Source organism: Bactrocera neohumeralis, chromosome 4, assembly GCF_024586455.1.
Source record: "Bactrocera neohumeralis isolate Rockhampton chromosome 4, APGP_CSIRO_Bneo_wtdbg2-racon-allhic-juicebox.fasta_v2, whole genome shotgun sequence".
In the NCBI taxonomy this organism is placed as follows: domain Eukaryota; kingdom Metazoa; phylum Arthropoda; class Insecta; order Diptera; family Tephritidae; genus Bactrocera; species Bactrocera neohumeralis.
This window is the reverse complement of record NC_065921.1, coordinates 31,714,961-31,726,551: the sequence shown is the minus strand read 5'-3', so window position 1 is coordinate 31,726,551 and position 11,591 is coordinate 31,714,961. Positions and strand designations below refer to the sequence as shown.

General features: G+C 36.7%; 1 protein-coding gene and 1 long non-coding RNA gene across 4 annotated transcripts in view; both read left to right on the top strand.

Annotated features, from left to right (window-relative positions):
- LOC126756619 (uncharacterized) overlaps positions 1 to 11,591 on the top strand; it is a 60,704-nt gene that overhangs the window by 9,339 nt on the left and 39,774 nt on the right. The gene's annotated exons all lie outside the window — the stretch shown is intronic.
- On the top strand, positions 4,749 to 9,848 carry LOC126756557 (uncharacterized). 3 transcript variants are annotated; one of them, XM_050469711.1, is made up of 8 exons: positions 4,749 to 4,911; positions 5,179 to 5,332; positions 5,412 to 5,531; positions 6,245 to 6,329; positions 6,430 to 7,643; positions 8,037 to 8,133; positions 9,100 to 9,254; positions 9,313 to 9,848. In XM_050469711.1, exons 4-8 carry the CDS (start codon positions 6,260 to 6,262, stop codon positions 9,619 to 9,621), a joined length of 1,845 nt encoding a protein of 614 aa, XP_050325668.1. In that variant the 5' UTR covers positions 4,749 to 4,911; positions 5,179 to 5,332; positions 5,412 to 5,531; positions 6,245 to 6,259; the 3' UTR covers positions 9,622 to 9,848. The 3 variants fall into 3 exon arrangements, with proteins under 3 accessions (XP_050325668.1, XP_050325669.1, XP_050325670.1); XM_050469712.1 differs by lacking the exon at positions 5,412 to 5,531; XM_050469713.1 differs by lacking the exons at positions 5,179 to 5,332; positions 5,412 to 5,531.

The following is an 11,591-nucleotide window of genomic DNA, read 5'->3' as shown; positions in this document are numbered from 1 at the left end:
TAATGCTAAGGTGGGAAAGGAAGGAATCCTTGGCACAGCGGTCGGTATATTCAACCTAAATGATGAAACATCCCCAAATGGGTTAAGGCTGATCAACTTCGCCGGGACCCTGAATATAGTTATCTGTAGTACTATATTCCAGCATAGAGAAATTCATCAAATTACCTGGCTGTCACCGAATCGCAAAGCCCCAACCAGATCGCTCATGTCGTTATGGACGCAAAACACACCTTCAGTGTTTTAGATGTGAGTAGGCTCCGAGATCCTAATATCGACTCAGACCCCTATCCTGTTGCAGCCACAATGTTCACCCGCCTCTGTGCAGCAAAAAATCCTCGGCAACAAACACAAGGAAGGTTAGACGTCGAGAAGGTGCAATCACAACAGACAGCCGAACGATTATCTACTCGACTTGCACTCTTGCTCTCTGAGAATACCTGTCAGCAAGTGAGGCGGCATTTGAAGCATCTTACGTACAGATGGAAACGAAAACATTGCTTTTCAGCAAATGCAAAAGAACACTGGTATGATGAGGAGGGCAGTGTTCCAGCGGAGAGAAAACAGACGACGTTACAATCGACAATAACACCATATAGCAGGACGGGGATAATGAGTGTCTTATAGAGTGTTGTTATTGTTACCCGATAGAGGACTGAACGTCCCAATTACTTATTCTGAAGTAGCACCGGTTTGACAAGAGATATTCTGGTTTGGATTTCCAGGCTGACGTTGTTGATGGTGTTGATGCTGGTTCAAAAATGGACGATATTATCTACGACCTCGAAGTTTAGACTGTCAACAGTGATGTAGGAGCCAAGTCGCGAGTGCGGCGACTGTTTGTTTGATGACAGGAAATATTTTGTCTTGGCCTCGTTCACCACCAGACCCATTTGTTCGCTACCTTATCCATTCTGTGGAAAGCAGAACAATGATATCAATATCACTAGCATACGCCAGCAGCTGTACCCCCTTATAGAAGATGGTATCTTCTGTATTTAGTTCTGCAGCTCAAATTATTTTTTCCAGAAATAAGTTGAAGAAGTCACAGAAAAGAGAATCGCTTTGTCTGAAACCTTGTTTGGTATCGAACGGCTCGGAGAGGTCCTTCCCGATCCTGATGGAGCTTTTGGTGTTGGTCAACGTCAGTTTACACAGCCGTATTCAGACATCGCGGCATAAAGATCGCTCCTTTTCGTGCTGTCAAAGGCAGCTTTGAAATCGACGAAGAGGTGGTGAGTGTCGATTCTCTTTTCACGGGTCTTTTCCAGGATTTGGCGCATGGTGAATATCTGGTCAGTTGTTGATTTGTCAGGCCAAAGCCACACTGTTAAGGTCCAATCAGTTTGTTGACGGTGGGCTTTAATCTTTCACACAATGCTCTCCATAGAACCTTTTATGCGATGTTTAGGAGGCCTATCCCATGGTAGTTGGCGAAGATTGTGGGGTCTCCCTTTTTGTGAATTGGACAGAGCACACTTAAATTCCAATCGTTGGGCATGCTTTCGTCCGATCATATTCTACAAAGAAGCTGATGCATGCTCCTTATCAGTTCTTCGTCGCTGTGTTTGAATAGCTGAGCTGGTAATCCATCGGCCCCCACCGCTTTGTTGTTCTTCAGATGGGTCTGCTATTCGAACTTCTTCATGGTCGGACAATGGAACGTCTGCTCCATCGATTGAGGATTAGGGTTCGCCTTCTCCCGGCGTTATGCTTTCTCTGCCATTCGGCAGGCTGGAGAAGTGTTCCCGCCATAATTTTAGTGTGCTCTGGGCATCAGTTACTAAATCTCCTCCTTGGGTTCTACAAGGGTATGCTCCGGTCTTGAAACCTTCTGTTAGTCGCCGCATATTTTTGTAGAATTTTCGAGTATTACCCCTGTCGGTCAGCGTGTCAAGTTCTTCGTACTCACGCATTTCGGCCTCTCTCTTTTTCTGTCTGCAAATCCGTCTCGCTTCCCTCTTCAACTCTCGGTATCATTGCGAGGTAGGCAGTCTGTTTTCTCTCCGCTGCGACACGGCATTCCTCATCGTACCAGCTGTTCTTTTGCATTTTCCAAAAAGCAATGTTAGGTGCGCTCCAAGCGCTAATAGAAGGCATCTTACGTTACATCGTCCTTCTCTTTCGGGTTGTGGGCGCACCACCGGAGTGAATGAGAGTACTCGGCGACGGAGACTTTCTCCGAATCCCACACCAGACTTGCAACTGTAGTAAATGCTGCAAGGATCTACTCGCCTCAGTCTTTCTCCCGTTTATCGCATTTCTTGGACGGCGGTGATGTCAGCCTTTATTTACCCGAGGATATCAACCAGCTGGGCAGCTTCCCAGTTAGGGGACCGGACATTCCAGGTGCATTCCCTCAAAACGTAATCCTTACTTCGTTTGCCATGGTCGTCATAATGCTTTTTCATTGGTAGTATGTTTTACGTGTCAAGTCGAAAGCCCAGCGCACAACCCTGTGCAGGGTATGTTTTGCCCTCTCACTTTAGCTCGCCTTCAAACGGATATTATCTGGCTACCCATAGGATTCTTGGTCAAAGAACGGAAGGCGGGAGCTGCTTTAGCCGTATGTAAACAAATCGTTTCTGGCCACTCCCTAGTAAATGGCGATCAGAGAACTTTCCTCACTTGCGTGAACTTCTATACATGACTCCGTCCTCCAATCTACTTTAGGACAATATAATTTGAGCCGCATATTTCAAAAGAGAAGGTACAATCTTTTATAAGAGAGTTCAGCTTCTGGCATACACCTATGATATCGATATCATTGACCTCAACGCCCGCGCTGTTAGTTCTGCTTTCTCCAGACTGGATAAGGAAGCGAAGTAGAAGGATCTGGTAGTGAACGAGCGCAAGTCTAAATATCTCCAATCATCAAACAAACAGTCGTCGCACTCGCGACTTGGCTCCAACGTCAACGACATTACTTCCATGTAATACATAGTTTTGTTTATCTTGGAGCCAATATTAACACCAACAACAATGTCAGCTTTGAAATCCAACCCAGAAAAGCTCTTGCCAAACCGGTGCTACTTCAGAATAAGTAATTCAGACGTTAAGTCTTCTATCGATTAACAATCACAAAACTCTATAAGTCACTCATTATCCCCGTCCTGCTATATGGTGCAGAGGCATTGACGATGACAGCATCTGATGAGTCGACGTTACGAGTTTTCGAGAGAAAGGTTCTGCAGAAGATTTATGGTTCTTTGCGCATTGACTACTGCGAATTTCGCGTTCAATAGAACGATGACCTTTACGAGATAGTGTACCCCAATCAACCTCATAGCTGACATTGATATGGCGGCCGCAGGTCTGACTAAGGAAATCCGAAGCTCGGTCAGTTAAGCCACCTCCTCAAAAGAAGCTTCCATTATTTAAGGATGGGGTCCACATGACAAGGATAGAGCCAACGTCACTCAGTCCCTTATAAACCTAGGGTCTACCTTCCCCAGCCGGAATATTATTTTCAGTAAGAAGTGTCTGCGTCGGTCCAGGGCATGACCTTCGAGATGGGCGAGTTTCGGTCCACTTCCCCTAAAGAAGTTTTCGAAGCCATCCGCTCTCTCAAAAACCGGAAAGCTCAGGCTCGAACATAGTAGAAGCAGTCTCTAGTCACTATTTGAGGCATTTTTAGGTAAAGTTACTAATCACTGAACAGGCTCTAGCGTTAGTCTCAAAATATTGTCTCAAATTTGTCACCTGATATACATACTATGTTCGGACCGACAACGAAAACATGTTTTCGTGGGAAAAACTGGTTTTCGCACGAAAACTTGTGTTTTCGTCCGTGTAAAATCTGTCAAACGAAAACACAGTTTTCGCTGAAAACTACTTGAAAACTTACATTCCACTCATTATAATCGGTGCCTGCTCCAGTTTAATCGATGTTTTTGGAAGACATATTTTGCCGGCCCTAATACTATGTTCGGACCGACATTGAAAATATTTTAAAAACTCATTTGTATGTTGTGGAATCTAAACAGATAATCACAGTTCTCTTGTCGCTGAAAATATATGACGGCACGAAAATAAACGTTTTTGGTCTGACATATTTATTAAATATTTTCTGCGTGTATTTGTTGTTGTGCCGTTGTACTCTGCAATTTCTGCACCCTTTTTGCAATAATCGGACAACTGTTTTTGTATATGGAATGTAAACAAATCAGTCAAGTGACAATTTATATGTACTATGTTCGGACCGACAACGAAAACATGTTTTCGTGGGAAAAACTCTTGATGCGATATTCCACTCATTATAATCGGTGCCTGCTCTAGTTTAATCGATGCGAGGCTCCTTTGCGTTTACAGCATCAGAGGTAAGCAGTTTTATATTGCTAACTAAATTATGTGCAAGTATATTAACAAAAACAAATTTTAATATTTTCAGATGGCAGAAAATAAACAACGCACAGTTTCCTATACATTTTTCCAATATTCTTAGCTTTTTCGCACACTTTTTTCGCATTACAATCAATTATTACTTTTAATTTCACTCTATTATCTTTGAAACGTAGTAAATAAATATATATATATATATTTTTTTTTTTGGACTGCGAAATCGGGGGATGTTATTCTAAATCGCAGCGGAATTTTTTTTAATATTGAAATTAACAAAACAAACTTAACTAAACACAAAAACCTCACAATATTGAGATAGGTGATTTTTGTGAGGCCACGAGAATAGGGCTGACAGATTATTAGTTTACTATCGATAAATAACCAAATCGATTGAAAACAGTCTTTCTTGTCGTATGTGCATTTGTGTTGTTTCCCATCTAAGTACTTGTTTAACGATTGCAAAGCAACAATTTTCTTGGATGTGTCTAAAAATTGTTAGAATCTTATCGACATATCCCATAAAAGTGTAGAAAGACAAAATCTGTTGAATATTAGTTATTTTATAAACCCTCGGTATGTCATTAGGAATATATTAACTAATTCTAGCGTGTGGCTTGTTTTTAGTGCACCACACCCCCCACAACATTTCATTTCGATTGTTTTATTTTACAGCCGGAATTACCATTTACCATCTGCTACTACATGGTTCTATAAAGTAGCTAAATGTATTTATCTAAGATTTAGTAAAAGAAAATTCTGATATGGAAGGAAAAAATTAAAAAAAAACATTAAACATAAATTTTTTATTTTTGTTTTGTTTCGCGTAAATTTGACGTTTAGCTAAATTACTCATTTAAAATATCTTGAGTAACGTTATTCGACTACTACGAAGTGGGCAACATAACGAAACGTGGACACATATGTTCAGATATACATATATACCAATTCAAGAAGTAATATTTCATTTTCAAAATAAGCAAGAACAAGTATTGGGGTATGTTATTTTGCAAATATTGTTGTGGAATTCCTACATAGCAATAGTTATCATTATTTAACATTTTTTTTTTGTATAGCTTATTCCCTTTCACGGCATCAATCAAATTTCAACAAATGTGTAGCGAAATATTCTGAGCTCGACAAATTTTCATATCAAATATTTCTTTGACATGCTCATTGCCTTCATAAACATTAAGGTAATTACTTTGATCATATAGATATATATTATTTTGTAACATATTAGGCTTTACATGATCTACGTGGGTGTTACCAAAAAGTACAAGATTTCGTTAATATTTGGAATTCTCTAAAGTATATTGTTAATGAATGTTCAACTATACTTGACATTCGACCATTAGAGGTCGATTGTTACTTTCACTTAATGGTTCAGTCCGGATTAGGAATCCTGGGAAATGAATGATGTTGTTTTACATTTTCACTCACAGTAAACATATTCATATACTCATTCTTCTGGTGCTGTTGTTGAGCGAGAAAACAGTTAAAGTTGAATCGATTATATGGACATTATTAAAAAAAATATAATTAGGTCAAACTCAGGTGTATACATTATCCATCATTCATCCAAATACCATAAGATTTTGCAAATTAAATTTAATAGATTTTTAAGGTCTATGGTTAAAGTGAAAAATTATAAAATAATATGCCGTTCTAATTCAACTATACAAGAAAATAAATAACAATAGAAATAAATGTTAAAATAGTCAGTTATTGAATTCATTTATTCTGAAAACAGGAAAGTTCATTATAAATATGTAATACATATGTATGTACACATGAGTAATCGAATTTAAAATTTCTCACTTAGTCATTTTTTTTAAACATCTACAAAATAATTTGATGATTAATTCTTCTAAAGTTATACATTTTTTAAATTAAAATTACTTTAAAGCATTTATAATTTGATATGGATAGAAGTGTGGACTCAATTGGCAGCTGCTCTCTTGACGTCGACGCTGATTCTACGGACGTGTCAGGTACAGTTATAAATATTTACAATACATTAGTTCAGTTAAATACAGTAGGGTTCGATTCTTTAAAAACTTAAATATGTTTTGAATAACTTTAATATTCTAGATACAAGTGGGAGTTTAAATTTTCCAACACCGATTTCTATTAAAGACATAACCACAGAATTTACCACAAATATACGAGAGCGATGTTCGGTTCAGACTTTTCATGAAATCAACAAGAATTTTATGGGTCTTGAGTCGCAAATGGTGTTGAAGCAGCCTCTTACAAATGTCAACACAACATGTGCCTTATTAAATTCATCCAATCCGAATTCGAATAAAATCGCTGGTCAGACTGATTCAAATTCAGACAAAAAGCCAAGTTATCTGAATCTGGCTTGTTGTGTGAACGGGTATTCTAATCTTACAACTTATGATTCTAAAATACGACAAGATATAAATAAATCTCGCGAGGTGTCCCCCATCCGCCCGTCGTCAAATAGCATTCAGTATTGTAAAAAAAGCAATTCATTGGCTCCACCAATCTTATTACAAATGGCTGATGGTAAAGGTGACGTTTCTAATGTGAAACCTACGGCAACTAATGGGCATTCTAACAATTTCGTGTCTAATAACGCTGAAAACAATGAGCACTGTGATTTACAATGGCAGGAGGATATTCGCAATACTAGTTTTATTCAACAGCGAGTGGAACGGTTGTATGGACCTGCTGCGTTAGCACAAGGTTTTTATAGTCCAAAAAAAGTACGTAGCACTTTCGTTTGTACGAACCCACGGGAACGTGATGATGCTGGTTCATCAGAACTGGCAAGAAAATTTCAACAACTTACTCCAAGTAAAGATTATTCCGAGTTCAGGAAAAAATTAAATGCAACTATTACAAATTCTCCTCGGCAAGTTATTTCAGCAACCGAAATTTCAACCTTTAATAATAACACTGTTGATTTACCTGTATTACGTCATTTAAGCCAAGAGTTTCGTGCTCAGTTACCCATAATTTCGCCTAAAAAAAACCAAGGAAGAATTTCTCTTCAAAAGAACTTAAGTTCGGAAAATGAGACAACAGAGACGGTAGAAGTATTAATAGATGAAGTGGATCGTAAAGAAATTCCGAAATCTATATATGGAATAAGTAATGAACATTCAGAAAATAAAGACAATATGCAATACAAAATTGCGGTAAAATCCAGTTTAAATGATCCATCAAAAGAATGCTTACAGAAAGATGGCAATTACTTTCTTCATTTGCTGAAAAACGAACAAAGTCGCCTTTTAGCTTTGGCCGACAAAGCAGAACGATACGCTGATGAATTGTCTGTAAGTATATTTAATTTCGCCCTGTTATTTTAATATTATTTCAACTACACAATGTATTTGTATTTCTATTCATCACTTTTTTTTAGTTTATATTCTATGCATTGTATTGCTCAGACAAACATAACTGTATAGAAAATCGGTTTAAGTAACTTAACTGTTATCACGAACACATTTTGTATTGGCCGACGTTTTTGTTTATTTAATGGCAAAATTCGCTCAAAAAGCACATAGACGTCATGTTATGACTCCACTATTTGTGCCTAAAATTTCCTTGATTTCTTAAATTGTTTTTAGTTCGCATCAAATTTTAAAATTTATTTATATCAGTGAATTTTACTCAGCAAGAAAATTCAAAACTTTTGCCATTTATCTAACAGTATTGAATGTTTTCAGGACAATTCCGACGTTTCAGAGGACACTTTAGGCTTCTTGCGTTCAGCTTATGGCAAAGCTCGATTGCTGGTGTCACAAAAGATGAAGCAATTTGAAGGTAAATTAATTTTTTTCAACCGTTTTATTTTCTGGTATTAGATTTTGATCTCGCTTAATAAGTAGAAGTGAAATAACGGAATTTATTAATGAATTGGATAAATTGAATATAATGAAAACTCATTTTTGCTGCATGCGAGCCCACAGTAATAATACCTTATCGTTTATATCCTTCAAAGTGTAATGGTAATTTGAAAATAAAATGTCAGTAAATGTTATCTTTTAGTATAAATACTATAGTTACTCTAGAATCAGCGAATTTTCAGGAGCAAATATTTGTACTGATAGAGCTAGCAAAAACTGAACAAAGTAAGATATAAGATCTAAATTGTGAACGGTTAAAAGCGTTGTTCGAGATGTTATCCAGTTGTATATATAATTTGTTTAATATCTACTTAATGATGACACAAATGGCGTTTCAAATACGTTGTTAGATGAAGTGGTGGAGGTGGCGTGCCTGCTTTGTTTCAAGCAAACACCTACTGTATTGATTTTAACAAAAGTAATTTTGCAGAACTGCTTGGGGTGAAATTTATTGTGAATTATTATTGTGAAAAGTGCACTCACGGGTCATCAGGAGCCATATTGTAACTTTCCAAAGTGCGGTGTTCGGGCAGGTGTCATCTTTAATTGCGTTGCCAACAACGTCTTTGAGGATTTTAACATATGAGTGCAAGCTATTGAAAGGTTACTAGGAGAGTTTGTGGATTAGTGACTGATGTAACTTAAGTTCAGTTCGGTATTATTTCGTCGGTTCTTTTATGAAGAAATATTGTTTATCCAGGGCTCTGGAGAGAATATATATTTCGTTATATATACAATAAGACGACGAATAAGTTATTAGAAGGAGAAAATAAATATTGCATTAAACATTTATTTATATGTTTCGGTTGAAATTATTTATTTATATATCTTAAAGTAAACGAAACCTTGTTTTATTAACATGTATGTATATATTACATTGTAGGTCTTTGTCATAATAATTTGAATTCATCGCCACAAGAAAAATTCCCAACTACAAATGATGATCTTCAAGGATTTTGGGACATGGTGAATTTGCAAGTCGATCATATCAATTCTATATTTGATGAAATAGAAGTATTAAGACAAAACAATTGGAAGGTACAAAAATAAAATCCTTAATTTGCAAATATATCTAATTAAATACATATAATTCTAGAAACCGGCGGAAATTCCACCTAGTGAATCCAACAAAATATTCAAAATACAACCAAAAACTATAAAGACTGTCAACCAAAAGACAAAAGCTAGTACATCTAATGGAAATGACTCGAAAACAAAATCAGTCCCATCGGCCGCGGCTTTGAAACGTGAATCTCAAAGAAAGATGTTGCTGGAAATGAAACGAAAAAACAAAATCGCAATGACAGCTAAATCAACCATATCGGTTCGAGATTCTGTTGAGCCACTTGTTGAAAATTTAGACCCGTTAGATACCGTTGAGATATTTGTCAAACACAGTAATTGAGAGTTCGTTAATGAGTGCTTTGGCCTTACTAAACTGTACTAGTCCTCTAACAAAATCGAATGATAGATATGCTCCATGTCATATATATTCTATAAATCTTTCGCTTCGACTAATTCTCGTTTCATCTAAAATTGATAAGAGTTATATACTACACCAATAATACTCGTTTTGCAGGCTAATCGTTTAAATAAAGCAGTGTGCTGTTAAAAAAAATTAAGCAATTTATATACATATGTGCTCATTTTAGGGATTCTAAATCTGTTATATGCAAAATGCAATATGAATCATTTACTTCATTTTCGCTTTAAAATATATTGTAATTGAGCCAAATTCATAGTTTTCAATTTAGTTAAATTATATTTACTGTTACTAGCTTAAAACTATGAAAAAATGTTGGAATTGGTTGACATCTTGAATACGCACTGTACATACAATTTTGATATTTTTATATTAATTGATTTACCATATGAATTTTGCGTGATTGTCACATAATATTTAACATAAAAATACATTTATTTTATGAAAATTTTAAATGTATTATAATAATTTTATTTATTAATTGACTACTGGTTTAATTTGGAAACAAATTGCAAATGCTATAAGAAAAGTTTGTTGATTGTCGACCGATTTTCGGTTTTTTATGGCTGCTTTGGTTTTTTTGACACGAAGATAGTCGGCCCTATCACCGCTGTCGTTATTGCTTTAAAACGAAATAAAAAAAGACGTTCTGTGGCTTTGTTGTTATTGTGCGTTATCGACATTTATCGGTAATAAATTGGGATTCCCCATTTTGAAACGAGTATAATAACGATATATCGTCACCTGAAATGCAAAATAACGTAACAACATTTTCGGAAATTTACAGTGGCATGAATGAAACACGAAATAAAATGGAACATGAGTGAAAAAAAATTTTAATATTGGTTAAAACTGGTTTATATCTGAGTGCAGAACCTGAAAATGTTGAACATATGTAATTTGAAGTAGTGAAGCGTAATCAATAAGACACTCAATTTCGAATTTTTTGATGATACGTTATTTTCAGGTGACGATATGTAGAAAGAAACAGTCGTTCTTTGTCGTGCAACAGGAGGAGAGTAATTATCATTATTATTTTCTTCTTCTTCTTCTTAAATGGCGTAGACACCGCTTACGCGATTATAGCCGAGTTAACAACAGCGCGCCAGTCGTTTCTTCTTTTCGCTGCGTGGCGCCAATTGGATATTCCAAGCGTAGCCAGGACCAGGTGGAGGTCCTTCCAACGGAGTGGAGGTCTTCCTCTTCCTCTGCATTCCCCCGGCGGGTACTGCGTCGAATACTTTCAGAGCTGGAGTGTTTCCGTCCATTCGGACAACATGACCTAGTTAGCGTAGCCGCTGTCTTTTAATTCGCTGAACTATGTCAATGTCGTCATATATCTCGTACAGCTCATCGTTCCATCGACCATAAATCCCGAAAACTCGCAACGTCGACTCATCAGTTGTTGACATCGTCCAAGCCTCTGCACCATATAGCAGGACGGGAATTATCAGTGACTTATAGAGTTTGGTTTTTGTTTGTCGAGAGAGGACTTTATTTCCTTATTATACATAAATTCACAAAACGGCTCAAACATTTTCTGCCAAAGAATATATAACAACGAAAGATACAATGGCGCTAATAGGCGGTACCATACTTTCTTTATTTTAATTTAAAATTTCGATAATTTCTCTTTGGCGTTACGATATACTTACTTCAAGAATAGGAATTTAGAAATGAAACGACGATAACAAGGATTACAATTGCGCCCGGAACACATAGAGCGCGACAGACTGCAAGCTTTGGCCGTCAAGCGGTTTGGACGCACATTTTTTATTAAATCCATTTATCCTCAAAGTTTTTATCATAAAACCTGCAGAAATCATAACGCCTTCAAAATTGGGTAACATTTTTGTGCAGATATCAAAGTACCCAAAGCACATAGCACAAAA